The 22,394-nt window shown below is 39.1% G+C and overlaps 1 protein-coding gene across 6 annotated transcripts in view; it reads left to right on the forward strand.

The window, feature by feature from the left end:
• Positions 1–22,394, forward strand: part of bcl11aa (BCL11 transcription factor A a) — a 63,646-nt gene that overhangs the window by 1,530 nt on the left and 39,722 nt on the right. For 2 of the 6 annotated variants that reach the window (XM_055169288.2, XM_055169289.2), the window contains exon 3: positions 10,972–11,307. In XM_055169288.2, the coding sequence (XP_055025263.1) occupies positions 11,079–11,307 (229 nt within the window). In that variant the 5' untranslated portion in view covers positions 10,972–11,078. Of the gene's footprint in view, positions 1–571; positions 591–7,009; positions 7,671–7,926; positions 8,022–8,101; positions 8,505–10,971; positions 11,308–22,394 lie in introns of those variants that run through there. The other 4 variants (XM_073873276.1, XM_055169284.2, XM_055169290.2 and 1 more) reach the window with 4 other exon arrangements.

Genomic DNA, 22,394 nt, shown 5'->3' on the forward strand with positions numbered 1-22,394 from the left:
ATGTTCATAATGGTTACCTGAGACACACTATTTCACTATTTAATGATGTATTCACTGTGGATAATCCACATGTTTGGTACCATACCGACTTGGTACCCTTGTCCATGTCACTGCATAACTCATTTTTTCCCTCATGTGCACCAGTATGTAGCGTTTATGGATAGGCATTTCCAAGAAAAAATATAGCCTATACGAATTGTTGTACTGCAATAATGCTGTGAACTGCATTAGTTTTAAGCAGTTTTACGGTGTATCATAATGTGAATTAAAAATATATATTTCATACTGGAACTTGTGTATCACGTTTGATATTATAAAAACCGAGTAGCCTATCCAATAATTCCCATGTGTTGTGTTGTCAGTCGCTGATGACGTCAGACAATGTGGAAATTAACTTATCTTGTTATACTTTTAATACTACAAATTAATGATCGTTTTATCACAACATTTTCTGAGGTTATGTTTTTAAGACAATTTTATCATTATTTCTAAATTTCAAATTTTTCGTTAATTTTTACATCATTTTAATAATACCAATTTTATTTTGCTTTTATGTTGGCGAAACCGGATTTACAAACATCATAATTTGGGTAAAGTATTACATATTAAAACATAGTATGAAAAGAACACAATGTAGGCTGTAGCTCTTTTATTACGCTGACAAAAATTTACCTGTTTTACTTAAACAAAAGCAAACACCATAGCTACTGAAGTTAAACCATGGTTATCATCACAAATTAACCATGATTTTGGCACAGTATCAATAGGCATACGCCAAAATACAATGGTTATACACTTTACTTTACCCATGCTTAATTAACGTAAGAAAAATGCATTAGAAAATTTAATTCGCGGTAGCCGGGAAGATGGCACAAACATAGGCTACTTTATATAGCCTAAACAGAAAAGTGGATCGGAAATCGCTTAATGATTCATGTGCTTTTAGATCATCCGTGATCTGTATGAACAATGGAACCAACTTTGCCTTTTGTGTTTAAAAAATGAGAGAGATAGTTTGTGCAGAAATGCTTGTGTTTTAAAACATGCCACAACAATCTCCAACGTCGTCGTGTTACCATTAACATCACATGTTGTGATTCGATAAGTTTATTATTTTATTTTCTTGAATATTTCGATTGTTTGCAACAGATAAATGCCCTTACGAAAATTAACCATGGTTTTATCATAATAAAAGTATAGTGACCATGTATTTTTGGTGTAATAGCATTTGTAAAATCGTCCAAAATCGTTTTTACAAAATCTTAATATAGTTTCTGTAACAAAATCATGCATTGGAAAAAAATGCAGCATGAAGTTTATACAACTTGGTTTTTGCCAATTCAAACTACTATTTTAAGTTTTGGCTTGTGAAAGGTTAACATAACTTATAAAATCAAGTTAAAATTGTTTAACTATATGTTGTTTACCTATATGAAAATATACGTTGATTTGCTGCGTATTTTTTTACAGGGTTAATTTGTGGTAACCGGTTTTCTTTTTTTATTAGCAAAACCATGGTTATTTTATAACGGTGGTTGATAGTCAGGAAATACGCAAATAAGTAGGCTCAGTGTGTAATCCGTTGTTTCATGCTAAAAAAGTTAGTTTTCAAAATATTGTAGTTGTTCAGTATTCACCTACATCATGAAAACTAAAGTCCTATGTTGGTCATTCGGTGTGTACGGGTCATTAGTGGAGTATAGCCTATAATGAGGACGTGTACTTACTAAAAAATTACCCTTGCAGCACCGTTGTTTAGCCTTGGGTGTTTAAAATGCATGTTTGTGCATTTTCCCGTGTATACATACGAATGCATAAATTGTAAAAACGTGAATGTATCCAAACTTAGTATATTGCTGTGGGAGTGTACTGGAGTTCATTTTGCGTTGTCGCTGTCCATGGTTCTGAAGCAATGATGGCCAGAATTCTTTAGTCTGATGAATTCTGAAACAATATTCTCAATCTGACAGATTATTGGTGCATAATAATACACTCAAACCAAGTTCTGTTGCATTACAGTTTTTCTGTATTATATTTAAAATGTTGGTAAATGTCAAAACACTTGTAACTGATAAAATCTAAGTGATTTTAAAGAGTGTGTTTAGGTAAACTGATTAAGAAATTGTTCAGACAAATTGAATAACTGCCATTTAAGGCATGAAATAAAAAAAATCTTTCAACAACACAAAAAAACATTTTTATTAAAATCATTTACAATTTTTTTGTTTCTTCTTTTGCACAATTGAGCTAATTCATCAAATTTATAAAACTTTGAGGAAGAATACAGCTTTATACAAAGTTGTCATACAAAAATGAATCAGGAACATTTAGGTTTTATACATTTGTATAATATATTTGCTTATGACTATCATTATCTACATCTTTATCAAACACCTCAAAATAATAGTAATTGTATTCAAATAGACATTCACTTTATCTATTCCATCCCATTGTCACACTGCAGTGCGTTTAATCACTTGTTACAAACTAACGGCACCGTGAATAATTAAATAAATAAATAGAATTAAGCTAAAAGCAAAACTATTCAACATAAACATATTAAACATACCACATAAAGAAATCTTCACAACCGTTTTTGAATTCCAAACGTTTAGCGCTCTAAAATGTATATTTATAGACTTTATGAATATTTTATTGTCTAACGTTGTGTTTAATTTCATAATAGGCCTGTATTGGCCTTAAACTAAGCTGTTAGGTCTTTACATGTGTCGGGTTATTGTTTTCTGCAATAGAAACACCACTCGTTTCCCTCATTTCGAGCACTAGAGGGAGCTTGGAGCACAATAAATTGTTATTTCTGTATCTGCCTATACCAAAAGTCAACGACTGCGTGCCCATCAGATAAAAGACTGAAATGTTTGTCTCGCTTTCACCATTTATGATCTAATATTAATTGTATAAATAAATCTTAAAAATACATATAAAATGATCCATGTGTAACTGGCAATATTCTGACTATGTAACTTATACAATTTGGCAATGAGAATTATGGGTCACTTATCGTTTTCTATCACCTTATGCGTTTTTTTTTAGTTTTTTTTTTAGAAGTTATCAGTTATGCATTGTATAGTGTTTTATCATCCATGAACTTGAAAGTAAACTAAAACTTTAGCTCAATAGATAAACGACGGGCGTCCCTCTTCATTATCATATCGCTTTTGAAACTAACAAACGCAGTAATTTTTCGGTTGTGTTTTCCCTTTGTTCTCTCAATGCTTTTTTAAACAATAATTGTCTCAATATAGGCTATAATGACATGTTCCCACATGTAGCCAACTCTCACAGGTTATCTGGTTTTCTCATCCATTACCCTTTTTTCTCTTTTCCTGTGTTTAACACACTCACACATCGTTGCTTTTTGAGGAAGATCCAGTACTCACGTTTATAATTTAGCCCAGGGATGTAATCCCTTTGATTATATGTAATACCTGCCAAAACCCAGATGGCATGCCCACCCATCGCTCTGTGTGATAATGCCACATTGTGAAATCTACCATTAATATTAATTTTCAGTCTGCGAATGTGTCTGAACTGCTGAAGCTTAACATTCCTTAAAAAGGAAAGGCTTGACTTACCAGTGAATTTAATACCTTTTACATTATGGCTTTCTCTGCTCTTTGAAGTAAAACTCATATTTGGTGGAAAAGACTTTAAATCAACTATAATCACATCGACAAGGCCTGTGTTAAGTATCTTTTTTGTGGCGAAAATTACGCTATAAGCTATAATATTTGTTTTTGTAACATTGGTCAAAGTGAATGATTTTTGGAGCAATGTCGGATCTGTGTTTCTTGCATGTGGGTCGCAAACAAAACGGCCATAACCTATTAGACAAAATTGTTGCTTTAAAAATCCTGACATTCTGTAGCGTCGTTTTACATGGTCAATTACTCAAAAGCGTTTCACGGTCCGTATCCCAGAGGAACGCATAAGCGGATACTATCATGTACACCAACATATCAGAAATTCATTGCATTTAATTTAGAAATTGATTAACACTGATTTAATTCCAAACAGGACGGCCTAAAAGATAACAAGCCAAAACATTTACATTCAAATCATGTATACAACGTGTTACTCGGTTCTCAGTGGCCTGACCTGTTTTTTCTTTTTTTTTGCCAAGCCATTAACGTTTCACAATGAATTAAAAAAGTTGAGTATTTATTTATAAAAAAACGATATTCCAGATGAATGTACAAATAGTTTTATTTTTTATTTAAATATTGGATTTGTTTAACACACATGTCTATGTATTGTTTAAACAGGTATCCCAACGAGCCTACATGCAATAGTTCACTACTGCAGTTGAGTCACTAAATCTTTTGTATATAAACAAAGTTGACATAAATTGGTTCAAAAAATAAAAGTACCCTAATCGGCATTTATCACGTTATTAGAATAAATAATTAAAAAATCTCTTTACAGAAATGCAACGAGAAATAAAATCACATGAACACTCTTTCATTCACAGTTGTTTAACTCAGTGCTAATCTTGCGGATGGTAAACCATAAATGCCAATAAAACACCTCTCTGGACAACAGTTGCAAAAAGCAGATCTGCTGATGAATTGCTAGAGCTATAGTGGGAAAATGAGAGGAGTGAAGCATGAACAGGACGCTGGGCGTTGATTTATCGCATAAGCCCTCGGACATTTCCATATATTAAAATGCGCCCAAGGGGCCAGTCAGTCAATTTCCTTGAGCCACTACCCGTGGAAGGCATATGCACATGACCAAAACAAATTTAACTGTCCACCTTTTTGAATAACAATTAAATAAGATTACTCTCTTACCATTTCTGGTTGTCTTAAATAGTAAAAACTTACAATTTAAATGGTGGTAATATTATAATAAACAGCTGAAAACAGTAATAGCATTGCATGGATCTGATAATAAGGTGTTTCGAGGTTTGTGTGTCATCCACAGGGCCTCGCGCATTGAGCCGAAACGTTATTTTAAGCATGAGACTGTCATCGCGCTGTCTCTCACTTGCATTTTCAATCTTATGCTCTATCTGTCACATTCTCGCACACAAAAGCACTTTTTTTCGTACGACAGACCGTGCATGACCGTGCATTAGAAATATGGATACTGCAATACATTTAACGTCTGGCTGAGTTATGATGGGATCAGGCGCATTGTCATTTACATATTGAGATTCTGATTGTAAGCGGGGGTTTGTTGCTGCTATAGCTTACAGTACATTCCGACAGTGCAGTGCTCGATTTGCTCTGTCCTGCATTCAGCAGCAGGGACAGACTTTTAAGAAAGGCAAAATAAAAAACGGAAAAAGTCGGTCCAAGTCAGTGGCCCGAGGGACCATGGTTAGTGCCCTGAACCTCCCCAAATGTGTCCAGCCCCTGCAGTGCATGAAACCAAGTACGATTCACAATGACTAAATACAAACCTATTTAATTCTTTACAAGCGTACTCGATAATCATTGTGTTTGCGTTTACACTTTTATTGTAGGCTAATGAGTCGTTAAGTCAAAAACCGAGCAAACGCTATTTCCTCACATTTCGTCATAACATCACCAATATTGGCTATTAACGAGTGGCAAAATATTCCGTATTGTTTTGCAATGACAGATTCAATGCAGGCTTGGTTAGTAAAGTTTTTATTTTTCAGACTAGAGCAAACCTGAAACTTTATTTCTGCAGAGATATTGTTACACATGGCACACGGAAGTATTTTGAAAATCATAGCTATGTCAAATAATTGCAGTCTTTAAGCTGTAAAATAGTGCAAGATCCATTGCAAGACTCTGTGAAGATCACAGAAATACTAACCGAATGACTTTCCAATTGCCACACTCTATAACACGTAACCAGCTCATAGCCATACCCTTTAAAGTACAGTTCGACATCTATATGTATGTATTAAAATTAAATCAGAATCGTTATATTTCAGATCGATTCGATGCTTTTAATTTTATGCACTTGCTGAGAATAAGCATAATCATTTCGTTTTGTACACAGTCGACTCCACTGGCATTTCCCGATCACGCAAAGCTGACCTTTAGTCCAGTGAAACCTGACTCACACGCTTCTAACTTTCGCATAAGAGTTGACACCTCGCGCTGGAAAACGCAGAGCAGCATATCGATCAGTCCTGGTCCAGAAATAAAGACGTCAGCTTAGCCTGTAAAACATTTTCACTCACTCACGGGTCACGTATTATCTCCAGCATTCGACTTCAATTCCGATCTGTTTCTTAAGGGTTCCCTATTGAATTGCGCCTTTTCCTGCAGACTGTCACTTGCTCGCGCAGGCTGTGCTTCGAGTCTCTGGAGCAGTCGCTTTAGTATAGTCGTACTTCAGCTAGTTTGCAGGGGTGTTTCTCTCTTCCTCCCACCTCATGCCTGGAAGTACGCTTGTCATCGGGTTTTGTTATACGCTTGATGTCTCTTTATTACGTGTCATAATTTAGAATGCATCGGTGCTGTTTAGAGCATCTTTATATTTCTAAATCCACGCAGTGGTTTACCGACACCCCTCCTCCCCCAGTAGCTATTCACTATAATCTGAACACATCTGAAACTTATTACCCCGTCCCCTTTCTAGTGGGCTGCTCCCACAATCTATTCGTCAGTGTGTTGTTATATTTTTTAAAAGCACACTCTGATAGTATTTAAGTCCCACCTACATCACTCGTAAAGAGTGTGAGTTAGTATCCAATTTTATATGATGTTCCTCAGTCATTGTTTGTTTGTTTCTTTGGGCTTCTGGAGGTATATGCAACCGCGCGCCCTTCTGATCAGCGCACGAGGCGGTTGAACCCGCATGCCCTATTGCGCGGAACCTGTCTGTCCTGTTCATGCAACCCGATAGTCTCTCGTTTACGAGCAGCTTCACCCTATCAGTCCTTGTAGTACATCTGACTGTTTGACCAAGACTTGAGTGACTGTGTTTCAACCACTATGCTTTCTCCAGAAGTCCCGATCAATGTCCACTACGAAACCTTATATGTGAGGTTCGTCTACCCCTCCCTTTGTATATATAGCATGTCCAGCCCCCTTGAATCTCCTGTCCATTGGCTTTTCGTGGACTGTTTTGCTACGTCCACCCCCAGCACACACGCCGCACCGCACATTGCTTTCATTAAACATCTCTCTCTCTCTCTCTCTCTCTCTCTCTCTCTCTCTCTCTCCCCTTCTCTCTCTCACTCGCCTCTTGTCCGGCCCCCTGATCTTTCTGTCCATTGGCTTCTTCGGGTCTATTTTTCATGTCCAGCCCCTAATGAGTGTCCATTGGTTTTGTTATTTCCACTCCCTCCTCCCACTCCACGGCTTTGCCCTGCCCATGTTCTGTATGTCTGTGTCCATCCATCTCCTGACGTTCAAGTTCGCAGGGACGTCACGTCCGCACTTGAACTTGCAGCTCAGGGGGGCTTTTGCCATTTTTTCATCTCTCTCTCTCTCTTTTCAAAAAAGCCATGACGGCTATCCCACAATCCATCTTCCCCGCGCCATCTTTGTATTATTTCTAATTTATTTTGGATGTCAAAGGCATTGATGAAGATATTTTCTCTGGAGTCTCCCTTCTAACCCGGCTCTCCCGATGTGAACCGAGCTGAAAGCCACCACCAACCACCATGTCTCGCCGCAAGCAAGGCAAACCCCAGCACTTAAGCAAACGGGATTTTTCGCGTAAGTAAAGAAACAAATATTTTCTACAGTTCCATTTACCTGTTTTCGGGTCCATTCTGTAGTATTGAGTTAAGAGGAAAGGGCAGCGAAGAGGAGCGTACGTGAAGACACACTGGACACTGGACAGCGCAGATATCGTGGTCAAGTGGACTTTAGCGAAGAGAGTCTTCCCATCTATGAAATACCTTTGCGCGCATCTTTCTCCGCTGAAATGCCAGAAAAGTTTGCTATACTTCCCATGCAATTTGGAGAAGTTCATGCCGACTCTGTCTGTAGGCGCATATGTCTTGGCTCTCGTGCCCTCGTCGCTTTGACCACTTAAGAGCAAACGTTCAGATATACCGGACTGTGGTGGGTATGTGCATGCATGCTGCACCTCGGTTATTTAGAATCAAATCTCGTGGAATGTCCCGAAACGCTACCTGTCTGTGATTCTGGGCAGGATTTCCCCCCTCTCGCACTATTTTTGGAAGATTTTCAAAGAGTGGAAGTGAATTTTGATTGGGAAAAATCTCGTGTCCGACTGTTTACAAGCGCCGCGTGCGCGTACTACCCACTGCCAGCAAACAGAGAATGATAGTCGCTTGTCGGAGACCAACACTGCACAGAAAAGCATGCAATTATAAAATATATTTGACATATGTGCATTTTAAACCTTAGCCTTTCTTACATTTGAGGATAATCGTGGTTCTGATCTACTCGTACGGGCTGTCGATTAAAAGCATTAAGACAAGGTTTTATTCCGCGTTATTTAACATTTCGAGTGCAAACCAAACAAGGATAAATCTTTTTTTTTGCTTAGGCCTGATTTTACCTTAAATGATGATGATAAAGGTAAGGTGAAACTGTAATCGACTGTTTCTACATAACTGTATCGCGAAATCGGTCATTTTGTTCATGTGTATGCTGCAGAGTTTAGTTATGAAGTATTATTGTAATTTATCTTTAGAGTTGCTTTACTATAAATGTCTCGTGAAGGATTAAGGTAAGGCGCCTTATTGTATATTTCAATCATTTCAAGATTGTATTTTCTATAGATCAGAAATGCTTGCAGTAGCACGAAGAAAGAAAAATAGTACAGCCTTTTAGATGATCAACGATTAATGTCACAAATGCAAAGCTTCAGTGTTAGGGTAGCCTACGTTTATTTGGTAAACATGTTTGACATAAATCCTGCGTTGTTGTAACATTGTATCGTATCGTGTAACATTATTGGGTTTCCACACGCAGGCTGTGGGATCTCAGCGCGGGTTATTCCTTGTGTTCGCTTCTGAAGGTGTCAAAAATATGCCGCTAGGGGGCACACGACGATCATAAACTAGACATGAACCCGATCACTTTCACCGTTATCTTTATCTATATTTGACCATATGTTAGCAAGAACGAAGCGTATTGTATATGAACTCGTAACTGTTTTTACCTCGTCCCATTCTGACCCGACATCAAATGTTGCATTATTCTACCTAGCATTTTGTGATCTACTACACAAGTAAATCATTTGTAAATTAACCACCAAGGTTCAAGAAATACAAATAGACTTAATGTCGATCTTGCTTAACTTTGCCATCTAATTCATAATGATAAAAATGCCAATTATTTTGACAGTGAGGGTGTGTTTTGAACAAATAGGTCCAGAGTTTTTTACTGTAATTCAAAACCATCTTAAAATGACCAAGTTAATGCAAAATTAGATACTTTAGAAACGCCATTTAAAAAAACTGTTTACATTTTTTTGATTTGGGCTGTTTTTGATGTGGACACCGGTCGATATTAAATACCTAAATATATTCTCAAAAACAATTTTACATTTAATGCAATTTTCAGTAACAGCGCAGAGTGTAGAATAGATTTAAAACTTAATAAAAAATCTGTGATGATTGTCCTGCTTTGGGTTGGTATGTCCTCCACGTTTTCAGTTCGTGGCACGAGTTTTGAATTAAACTTCATTTGGTGTTGTATATTTGTAGATTGTCGAATGTTGTTTTGCATGACCAATTTGTTTGTTTTTTTTACAAGATCAGTATAGTGTGAAGTTTTCTAAAATAATTGTAAAATGTATATGTGCGCATATCTTATTACCGTAAAATAATTAACTCTATGAGCTAAATATTGTTTTATAACTTCTTTTATTGTAACCAAAACCTGAAATATTTATTTTGCCAACATTATAAATACTCTCTCAATACTATTATTAAATCTAAATTAAAGTAATGTATTTAATGATTTCCTCTGTGTTCAGTCGCCGTCGAGCGTATTTAGTCATAATGCACGTCGTCGTTATGAAGAGATAACATTCAGAGGAATAAATAATTATCAAAATAATAATGACTCTGTATCGAGGGTTCAGATCTAAAAATGAGCCTAACCTTACCCTTACATCGGTTAGGCTTACTTCTCAGCTATTAAACTGGATCAAACAAAGTATTTTCTCCTCAGATAAGTGTAATTTATTACGCGTTATCTTTATCTGATATTACAGGGCAAAATATAAGCTGAATTTTTCTTCTGGGATCTGCCCCTCAATATCTGCTCCAGACTGGTTAAAGTAACACTTTTTTTTTTTATCAAAATCTGTACCAATCATCACCCACTAAAATTAAAATCTATTTTTTGATTCTCTGTGGTTTTAGGTTCATTAAAGCATGAGGTTGGCGGCTTATAGGGAAGGTCAAGATGCTTGGCCATTGGGAAACTTGCGTGGTAGTATAGCCTTTGTGCCGAGGACCCACTAAACAATTGTTATATAAATACATTAAACACGTAGCTGGAGAAACTTAAAGCGTTGCTAACTTTATCACAAGGGAAACTGAATATATTATGTCAAGCATACATAGCTGGAACTCTTATCAGGCAAGTACCAGTCACTGTGTTGGCTTCGCTGAATATCTACACGTGTTGACCACGGAGTCATTTTGTGATCCAGATGTGTGCAGTGAAACAAAGAGCAACACATTTAACCAAATAATGTGATGTCATTATAGATGTTAAAAAGCATTTTATGTTAAATTTTTTTTTTTGAAGTGTAAAAGTTGTGTGTTGCTTATTTATGTCTAATTTAAAGAAATGTCTACTATGGGAAGAAATGTAATGGTTAGAGTTTCATATGGCATATCCATTTCCCAAGTTGTTAAGCATATAGTAAAGAAACAGTTAAAATGCCAAAAGTGTTGCTGTGTGAAACAATGCATTTTCTTCACCGGATGTGTGCTCACTCATTTTTGTTACGTTCATTACCCGGTCTCTAATATTCCCTCTGCTTTTCATTCCCTCTGTGTCACATATGGATTCTTCCCGCGTGCAGCCGAGCCCCTCTCAGCCGTGCTCTCGGAGGACAAGCAGGAACAGCGCAGGCTGGTACAGGTAGCTCCGGAGGGAGACCAGGATCTGCTCACCTGTGGCCAGTGTCAGATGAACTTCCCCTTGGGAGACATCCTTATTTTCATTGAGCACAAAAGGAAGCAGTGCAATGGCACTTTGTGCATGGACAAAGCAGTGGATAAGCCCCCCTCGCCCTCGCACAGCGAGCTGAGGAGGCCCTCCAACCCTGTTGAGGTGGGCGTCCAGGTCACGCCAGAGGACGATGACTGCTTATCGACGTCTTCTCGAGGAATCTGCCCCAAACAGGAAAACATTACAGGTAACCCAAGAGGAACAGATTTGGAGTTTTTACATGATAGCGAGGCTGCGTGTACGTATGTGTATGTGTGTGAAGAATATTTGGGATGAGTTGTTGTGTGGGCCACATATCGTAGACACATGTGCACATTCTCCGTGGGGCGTCTCATTCACAGCTCTGGAGACGTATCAGAGTCGTGAATATTGGGGCAGGAAGGGGAAGAGGGTTTATTCAATCAAACCTCACTGAGAAGCCATTATGAAGTCCAAAAGAGGAACCGATGTTACTTCATAGCCTGCTCTTTTGGAGTACAAACATTTAGTATCTGATTTATTATCTAGAAATCATCGCTGCTTACAATCAGTACGGATCTTATTCACTTGACTCTGGAGGATTTGGATAATTAAGTTCAGATTTAAATCGTCTGCTTCGGTTTAACACATTTGCACTTTTTGTTTTAAATCAATTTTCCTTTAGGTATCTTTGGGAATTTATGAGGTTTAAAACCAGTAAGTTGTTGTTGGAACTCCGTTTTTATCATGGAAGAAGTTTCCCCCCACAGTAACCGAATGAGGCGCAATGTCAAAGTTATAGTTGCAGTTTTATCACCGGTCAAACTAAAATGCATAGGGTGTGTACTTCATGGCACATAGGACTTTTAATCTCTATGGGGAGTGCAGGAGTGAGAAAGGGACATATAGGCACTAGAAGGGAGGTTTGAGGAGCCCTTGCTGTGACAGGAGAGGCCGTTCCCCTCGATGGGTGTCCACGGACTCATGGGAAATGCCTTTCTGTGCTGCACAACCTTTCTCATGTGGTCTCGACAGATGTATCTTGATTTCGCTGTGGGTTTACACACAGCCACATCTTATCCATATAAATGCACGCCTGCACATTTTCACTTTCTGTCAAGAAAAGGAACGGAAATGGAAGGCTGTGCAGTTATTTTGGTTTGTCAAGGAACAATAACACGGCGCTAATTATTTGTTTTAGTTTTGCGGATGTGCATTTTAATTAGAGTTAGCTCGTAGTGGTTGACGATCTGCACTAAATTAAACATGGGAAATAGAAAGTACAGCCATAGAAACTAAGAGACAACAACAATAAACAAGACAGTCAATCATTTCAACTGTAAACAACTTAAAAAATATCTCACGTGCTAAAATGTGACCCATAAATCTAGTCTTCGATGCCGTTATTAGATATGACCACTTTGTCGTTTTATGTCCATGTGTGTCTTGAGCTGGTAGGATGATTTGATGAAACTGTTTTTTAGATGTAGAAAAATGTGAGAGTGAGACTTTCCAGTCTGTTTTTTTCTGCCCAGGCGTATATTTGGCCATTCTCTGGTCTGCCTCAAAAGATCAGATTCCAGGAAGCGTCTGGGTCCGGTTAACTCCATCAAAAGTCATTTGGACTTGACCCTTGCTCTGGGCTAATTATCGGCTGCTGAGTTCAAGTATCAAGTTCTTACTTGTGTCGGTTTTACACAATTTTGACATATAGAAAAGGAATAGTTTTTTTGTTTATGTGTACATATATGTGGCAGGCTGTGGAACGTATTGCTATGATGTACTGGACATAAACCTGATCAGATATGTAGGCTGAATGGGGTCGTTTGTGTCTGCGTACCCTCTTTGTTTTAAACACGCTGGTGCAGGTTCAGCACAAATTATACATCCACTGTGCAAGCCGGCTATCGCACACAAGACTCTTGTTTCTGTCAGCTGCTAAACTGGGTTATTAAACTAATTTACATCATAATGTATCAGGGTTCAGCTGATGACGTTGGATCACTGGTATTATGTGTGCTTGTTATTTTTCATATTATTATTATTTTTTACAATTTTGTGGGGAGGACTAATAGCTCTTGAGCTATTCCCAAATCTGCTGCTTTGGCAGGTCAGACAGGGAAGAGATATTAATTAGCCATATTATAGATGATTTTAGACATAACATCTTCAAGGTTAGTTATGACTGCAGCTTACCACGACTATGTAAACTTTGTCAGTGTGCATATGAGTTAAAGGTGGGCAAGAACATCAAAAAGCTGCATTTAAATGGATTAAGGAAAGGTGAAAATTGAAAAACAGGCTTTATGACATTTATTATTATTATTATTATTAGTAATAATAATAATAATAATAATAATAATAAAAATATTATTATTATTTTATTAGGCATCATGATGTTGTTCAGGCACCTAAATAAGGAAATTTGTATGCATGATGTAACAGCTCCATATAGATCAGCTCAGTGTGACGAAAGGCAGCCTTTACCAAAGAGGGAATGGATTTGCTGTGTGTGCATAGAATGGGGCAAAACACACGTGTCTCTGTGTTTGTGTGTGGCTGTGTACCGCCCCAAATTGCTCTGTTTCTCTCCTTTATAATGCACTGATTTTATTTAAATACAGGGAGTACTTTAACATCCCATTGATTTATTTATTTTAGATCACTAAATGCGAAATTTAATCTTTATATCCCCTCACTATGCAATGCAAAATCATGTAGTATTTTTTGTTTGTGTGCCTTGTTGATTTAATGCCATTCTTAAAGTTTTAATCTTTTATATTCACTGTTGATAGAGTAGGTTTATTTTCCGTTAATGCACAGATTTTTGATAATTTGTAAATTATGCATCCTATGATCTTCTGTTTGGCAATGTGTTGTCCAATAACATGTTGATGTAACAGATTGAATTTGCTTTGGCTCGTGATATGGGGCCTTTTGGAGCACTAAACTTTTTTAACAAGCGTTTTTCAAGTCTCTGTCTTTTGGTATGGCAGCCCTTCAGAAATTATGACTGCTCTCCAATAAATCGGCAGATTAGATCGGACTAACACTGCTGCCATGCAGAACGGACCTCAATACAGATAATTGTTTTTTAAATGGCCTTTGCTGGGTGGGTTTTAATGCCTCTAACGCTCTCGCGCTCTCTCGTTCATTTTGTCATTCTCGCCCTCTCTGCTATGCATATGGCTCGAGCCGTCAATGTAAATCAGGGGCATCCAATTAATATTGAATCAATTACACTGTGTGCGATTGTGTGGCGTGTGAGCCGCCTGCAATTTTCTGTGCCAAAATGTGACCCAAATGAGTGGCTTTACAAAGACCCCAGCAATTGAAGCATTTTTTTTCTTACAGTTTTCTCTTTCTCCTTTTTAAATCACATATTATCTGGAGCTTGACGATCTGTCACGATCATAATTATCATCAGGCGCCGTTCTGGAGTTCACTGGTGAGGGAGAGAGTGTCTCGACTCTGATCGTTTTTTAAGAGGTCCTCCTCTAATTCTTCAGTAATGCGAGAAGCTGACGTACTGTCATCAGCGAGAACCAACGTTACTACGACGTCCGTCTTCTGTTGTTTTCATTTTTGAGCCGCGCTAGTCTCCATGTGTGCACGTTTGCATCGGAGTGTGTTGTTGTTGAGGTGATAGCTGTAATAGAGTCGGGGTTATCTGCGTGTTATCTTCTGAGGCACTGTGGAAATATGCATGTGTGCCGGCCTCAATGTCTCAAAATCATTTCATCTGTGCAGTTTTGAGGTGTGTGTACTTTTTCTCCGGCATGTCCTTTTTTTACAATCAGGAAAATGAATGATCAGGAAGCGACAAAGAGACATGTCTTACCCGAGCAGAGATGGCGCCCTGGAAGGAGCTCTTTATGAATATGTATTCAAATGGGGAGGGGGGTTTCGCCTCTTATTTTCAAAGGGTTTTTATTTTCTTTCACTGGCAGGATTTTTTCACACACCAGGGCTTCACACACAAGACCTGTCCCCTCAAACAACACAGAGCTATTGCACACGAGTGTATGCCCATGTGTGTTTGTATGTGTGTATGCGTCTAGATCCCGCTGTACCTGCATGCGTGCCATCTTGTGTCTGATCTTAAAAAAAATAGGAATATCGTGTGTGTGTGTGTGCGTGTGTGTGTGTGAAGGAAAGAGAGCTTTCCAGAGGGATGAGGTGTAATAATAGTGCCGAATGATGTTTAATTCTCTTGGAGCAGTTTGCTACATGTGGAGATGTGTCTCGCAGCATCCCTCACCGAAACGTTGTGTTATTCTGCATTCTCGGGCTTGATTTGCATGATATAGTCGGCTCTCTGCTGTGGGGGTGGACAGCTCCCTTTCATTCGCCATTCTCATCTAATGGGCTATAGCACGCACTTTTGTCGGATTGGGAATTTTGTGTCGCAAAAGAGATGCCTTCGCTCCTTATCTTAAGAAAAGACAGATTTAAATCAGGGCAATTTTTGGGTTATGCTGTTTTTTAATGTTTAATTACATTAACAGATAATATCTGGGCATTTTACATATGTAAATATTCAAGTCCGTAAACCCTAAAAATCAAAGGCGGTAAACGTTTTTACCTGATTTCGCATCCGAGCCAGCTTGCGAGGAAACAAAGGTATTTAGCAGCCAGACGGGCACTGCCTGGCACAATGCCACCCGCTTCGTCTCAGCTCTTCCACCCCCGCACCCCTTCATACGCTCTTAGCACCCAATGACGCTCTCATCCCCCCAAACACATCTCCCTCCCTTCTGCAGACAATGGCATCACCTCCTCCATCACAGGAGGAGAAATACCCATCTCTCTTCTGTCTGTCTGTCTGTTCTCATCTCCATAATGCCACCTGATCACGCGTCTTTTCCTGGGACAACCTCGAGCAAACGCTTGTTTTCGATGGATGTTTAATTAAATGAAAAACGGGAGATTAAAAAATTGCATGGTGTATAAAATCACCACGAGAAAGAAATGTTGTAAAATATGCAGCGTCTGTTGTAATGTCTGAGCAGGTATAACATGCGAGCAGGTGTAGGGTTCGATTTTGTGATTATGGAGAGATGTCTGATCATTTTACAGATATCTGCTATGATCTCCTTGTTTTATTTGTGTGTGTTGGTGTATGTGGGTGGACGTGCATAGATCCATTGGGTCTTGTCATATCGTGGCGCTCAAATTGTGTCAGATGTTTTAGAGAACATGTCCATAAAAATGTTTATGTACTACAAAACATCTCAGTGGATTACAGACCGGGCTTCTATAAACAAGAGTGGAATGGTGCAGAATTACTGTGCTGCGTGTGTATGTGTGACTGAGAGAGGGCCGTGTGTTTGTTTGTGGTTTTCGGCAGCCGTGCATGTGAGGTGTGTGTGTGTGCACATGAAAGAGTGTGTTAGTTGGCAGTGGTGCGGCAGGACATCCCTCTGCGGTCAATGCCAAAGTGAAATTGGCACGGTGCGGGGCTGAAGGCATCGGGTGGGCTTCAGGAAGGGTGTCCTTTACTACTCTGTTTACCTTCATTACACACACACACACACTTTGATATAGCTGCCTGCCACGCTGTAAGACATGTGATGGCCCGTCACTGCTTGGAGCTCGGGTAGACTGTTTCCATAATCCATTTTTTACCACTGACTTCACTTTTGCAAGCATCGTGCCTAGTGGATTTTTTGCAACTTCACAATTTTTTTGTAACTTAACCTTCAAAATTATTTTAAGTAATAAAAACCATTCCCCTTTACAAGCTTAATCGATTTGCACCTTGAAGATTTTTTTGGTAAACAATGAAAATACTTTGCAAGTGAGCCAAGGCCATCATTTAAAAAACAGGTGCCCATGCCTTTTCTTTTGCTCCATCATCTTTTCTGATATCACCAGGCGGACACAAATCCACTATGAGGTCACCTTGACCAATAATGCCCCTGCGCCAGCCAGGTCGCTCAATACGATCAATTCATCTGGGCTCTAATGGTTACAGATGGCAGGACTCAAGTCTCTACAGACACCTTCAGCATTCAGTTTTTTCTGTCTTTTGCCTTCCCGTTTTTTTCCCCCTTCTTTCTATCGTACTGTTTCTCCGAATCTCTTCAGGGGTCCTCTGCCCAATGCACTCAGATTTTTTCCACCCAGGTGGAGACAGGATGCTGGGAACTTGCTTTTACTGATCCTGTTATGTAAAATAATGTCAAAAAACAAGACGGTGTTAAGCAGAGACAGGCTGTTTCTTGCAGGCATATCAATGAAGCTGAGGTCGGTGGATATCTGTCAAAATATTTCACTCAGACCGAAGCAGGTTTTTCCTAGAGGCCCATCCACACCTCTCACCCATGTTAGGTCCTCAAAAGCATGCGTGCCACGTCTGGATCTGCTGTCCATATCTCCCTCTCTGTGTGTTTGAGTGTGATTTGGGTGGCTGCCTGATCTCCTCATGTTGGTGTTGGGTGCCTGCCTAGTTTTAGTAGGCTGTAGTGTTTGGGTATGTGTGCACGGTTTTGCGTGCACGTGTGTTTGTGGTTAAACTTGTGGTGGTGACGGAATGCAGACTCGGTGTGATGAGCGAAGGCTACGATCTTTCAAAGAAAAAGAGATCAGTAAGAATAGATAACGATTTTATTTTAGTTACGTTTGAATTTGACCTAGTCTCCCTAGTGGCATTTGTGCAAATTTATATCAGATGTTCAGCGTTAAATCAAGAATCATAATAAATTAAATTAGATGAACAGATAAACATTTTTGATATGATTCATCTTTGGTGTTGCTGTACGTTTGGGCTGCTGGAAAGTAAAACACTTCGGTACGCTTACCATAACGCGTCTGTGCATCCGTATGCATGTGGCCTAGATAGTATATATAGATCCAGTATGAATGTTCAGAAATGTCCTGTCAGATCCATGAGGGTGAGTGGTAGCTGGGTTCTGTATCTGTCTTTACAGCATTGGAGACCCTTGTGGGTCACAACCCTTCCCCCAGAGCAGGACGGCCTGTCACAATCTCTCCCCTCCTGCCTACCAATAAGTTAATTGCGTTATTTTTAGATTTGAGTGGGATGAAGCAGGCCAGAGCCCAGCTGCAACCCACACAAACACGACCTACCTGTGACCACAGACACACAGATATTCGATCTGTGTACAGCTTTACTATGTGTCAAAAACACGTCAGGCTTGGAGAAACTATGAGTGTTGACATTTTTTTTATTAAAACATAAAATTATCACCTTTGTGTATAAGTTTTTTCATTGTTTCATAAGTAAAAAAAAAAAAAACTTTGTCATGTCAAATTAAAAAAGAATTGGATTTCTTAAAGATATGGCTGATGATGAGCATTAAATAGATTTGATTTTATTGTGCTTTATGTCCTTTGAATTAATTGATTCTTCGTTTTTTTAGTTTGTCTTTTGCTTCAATTTTTTAATTAATAAATGCAATGCTCTTGTATTTTCTTTATTACTTTAAAGTCGCCATGAAACGGAAGTAGAGATTGCCTTATTTTCCCCATGGTGACGTATATCCGAATGAAACGGCTTTTGAAATGAAATAAGGCAGGGCTGGATTTGAATTTGTCCATCGAGATCTGATTGGATCGTTTGAAGTTGGGACGTGTTGCTAATTGCTAATCGCTGCGATCTTCTCCCGGACCCTGCCCACCTGCCATACTTATGACCGGAAGTGAAGAGAGATCGTTTTGAGGAGGGGAGGAGATTTGCATTTTTGATTAAAAATTATGAGCACACACAAATTTAAAAAAAATAATGAAGCTCACAGATAAGTCATTTGTTAATAATACCACAATATTAATATATATATATAGACTTTAATCTATTTACTTTGATTTGCGAGTATAATGTTTGCACTATTTTAATTACGTTATTTTAACAAATCCTCACTATGGCGTTTTTTTCTTTTACCTCTTTACTGCGGTACCTCTGGCATCTCCTCAGGCGTCTACTATCATAATTATTGAATTGCTTTTCAAACGATCATTTACTCATTATCTCTAAACTGGCAATGTGTACTGCTAAAGAAAGCATTTCTTCTTTATGAATTTACCGGACTGACCTAAATGAGATAAATAAAGGAGATCTCTATGCTGAGTAAAGCTGAGAGCAAGCCTTGTTAAGCAGCCATTATTGTGTTGATTGGTCTCCAAGCTCACACCTAGACCCTCAGTAGCCTCTGCTGGGCCCACCGGGCCCTATAAGCTCCCCCACACACACGTGCAGTTTTTCCTGTTAACAAAACTTGTGGAAAATGGTGCAACATCTATTCACATACACACACACACAAAGCCTCTACTTCCTGACTGAATCTTACTGATAATTTGCTCGGGCTCATTTGAATTTTAAGCACTTCTTTAATCTTCAAAGCCTAAATTGCTTTATGAATATGCATGGTGTGGGCAGACTTTAGTTCATTACCTAGTTGTAAATTCTAATGACCATTAGGTCTTCTCAGTAATTGCCAATTGTTTTGCATTTTTGATTGGCCTATTACCATATGCATTCTGAACACATCAGCTCGGCCTGTCAGACCTTCTGCAGGGAACTGAGAAAGCGAGAGTGCACGTGTGTTTGTGCGCGCGTGTGCATGCTTACACAGGGGAGGGGGCCTTGTGTAAAAAAAGCAAAGGTATAAATTGCTTCTATGGTTTGCTTTTTTCACTTTGGATTTCGAGGCAGAAATGGAGGATGTAAATGAAAGCAACGTTTTGTATGTGAAGATTGAAAGTTCACCGGGAGATTTGACATATTTAATTTACTTGATGACTCCGCACACCCTCATTAATGCACTTTGCATACAGCAGCGCACTTAATCACTGCTGATCAGACCCGGCTCAGCCCGGCGCTGTAACACACTGCAGAGATAGCGGTGGAGAGAGACTCATCTAACCACTCGAATTACACAAACACACGCACACACGCTGGATAACTGTGCCCTTTGCATATGATTTTTTTTTCTGACTGGTACATGTGTGCATCTCAGCGTTGGTATTTTTTATGTTCCATTCCCTCGTAACCCCCTTCCCAACAAGGAAGCAGATGTTGAACACCTACCCCCAAACACACAAACACATACACATTAGTTCTTGCTAAGATTCAAATGCTAGTGCCATTTTCGGAGTGATTTGTCTTACTAAGTGAGGCTCTCTGTTAACATGCTGAGGGAAATTAATTAAATCTTTCAGCGCATTGCGTGTGTCCCTCCACATGCGGACATGTGGCGGTAACCGTTCCAGATCTCCAACGTGCGCTTGTATAGTTGGACCCATATGGAAATACACACGGAGACACACATTTTGCCGTACGCATTTCCCAAAAGAGAGGGACTGTCATGTGTAATTGAACCAGAGAGTGAGAGGAAGCGTTTATAAAATGTCATTCAAGAAAATCGTGCTTGTATCATAATGGAGAAAATGAAAGTAATATAAAAAGAGAAAAACAAATTAAAATTAGTTAATTCTAATAAATAAAATTTTTTCTGGTAAAATATCGTATATTGTAACTTTTTTGGTTTTATCGTCTCTCCTCGCCAAAAAATGCTTTAAGGAAGCTCGAAATCTACATTGGGATGAAAACGAATTCTTAATCAAGTAGAAAGTAAGTTACATACAGAGCAAAGCCGCACAATTCAGTCTGAGATCGGACACGCTGGCTACAGGAAAGGAGGGAGGGCTGAGCGCGCGGGAGAATGGGGGCCGGAGGGACTCGACAGGCACTGTTTCCTCAGGACTTCTTTAGCCCTGCCCTGGCTGTGAGCACGCTTCAAAGTTGTTAATATTCAGCTGGGAAACCGTATCCAGAACACAAATAAATTATTAAGTGCATGAACTTTTTAGGCAGTAAGATGAACTGATGGGGCACATCTGTGAGATCCAGGGTCTTTTTTTATTTGTGTGTGTGTGTGTGTGTGCAGTGTGGTGTAGTATGGGTTTCTTTGCATGCGTGTGTGTTTGTGTGTATGTGCAGAGTGGATCTGCCCTTTCCGACTTCCCAGCCTCTGGTCTCCGGCCAAGAGCATGCATAATTGATTCCACACGCGCTATCATTTTCTTGATGTAATTGCCTTAGTAAGATATGATGAAATCTAATGGATAATTTATCGTCTCAAAATGGGTAAAGAAAGAACGAAACGGCGGTGGATGTTTAGGGGGTTCGGCCGGAGGAACTGGGAGGGGGTTTGTCGAATTGACTATCCCGTCTCTTCCGGGCGGCACTTCTGATCTCTATAATGTGGACTGATTGGTCTTCTTCTCTTCCTGATTAGCAGACTTTAAAGCGAATGGTTCACCTGTCATACAGACATTATCAATCTATACTATGATCAGTCCATCTGTGTGTAATTCTACCTTTCTTTCTTTGTTTTTTCCACCAGACTATTTGTATTTCTACTAGGAATTGTTTTTTGTTTGATTGAGATGTCTTGCTCCGGACTGCTTGTAGCCTGCTTGTGTGATGTGTTGTATACAGAATGCATTTGCTTTGTGTGTGTGTAAGTGTGAGATGAGATCCTGGCAAAGGCTCTGGACTGTTTGTTTCACAGTGGGGGTTGTGAACCGTGTCTGTTTGTGCTCTGAACAGGAACCTATCCCTGATGGGTGCCGCTGTCTCAAGCCTGTTGCCTAAGCTCATACAACGCACACACATTCACATGCATGCATGCATAAACACACGGTGGGTTTACCTGCTCATGTTGTGTCTGTCTTAAAGGGATAGTTCGCACGAAACTAAAAACTTCAATTATTGTCATACATGTCGTTCCATAAATATATTCACACTTTTCTTGGTGGAAAACAACTTTTTGCATATATATGTATGGATGGTCACCTTTCACTATCATTCTTAGAAAAAGTACAGCTTTGACATTGTAGATAACTCTTTACTTGATGAGTAATCCTTTTGTGTTTTACACAAGAAAGAAAGTCATTTAGGTTTGGAGTAAGGGCGAGCAAATGATGACAGAATTTTCATTTTTGGATGAATTATCCCTTTAATCCCTGTATTAGTTATCAGCTGAAATCATTCTAATGCCTTGTCAACTGTTTCAGTGCACAGCATTAGTCAACGTCACTCTTTGTAAAGAGGTTCTTACGGCTGAAGCGCCATATTTTTCAACTGCCTTAAAAATCGTGCGAGAAGATAAATGTAACACCTGACTGAGAAAAAGAATATATAATGTCTTTGATAGCATGACAAAAACTAAAGTAAAATCACCTTCTGTTTCAAAACCCCTCAAGCTACCACAATACTTTAATGTCCAATTCTTTCCCACTTCTTATGCCCCCCCTCTCTCTCTTTCTTTATAAACTTTTCCCTCTCATGAG

This window comes from Misgurnus anguillicaudatus, chromosome 11, assembly GCF_027580225.2.
Source record: "Misgurnus anguillicaudatus chromosome 11, ASM2758022v2, whole genome shotgun sequence".
NCBI classification, from domain to species: domain Eukaryota; kingdom Metazoa; phylum Chordata; class Actinopteri; order Cypriniformes; family Cobitidae; genus Misgurnus; species Misgurnus anguillicaudatus.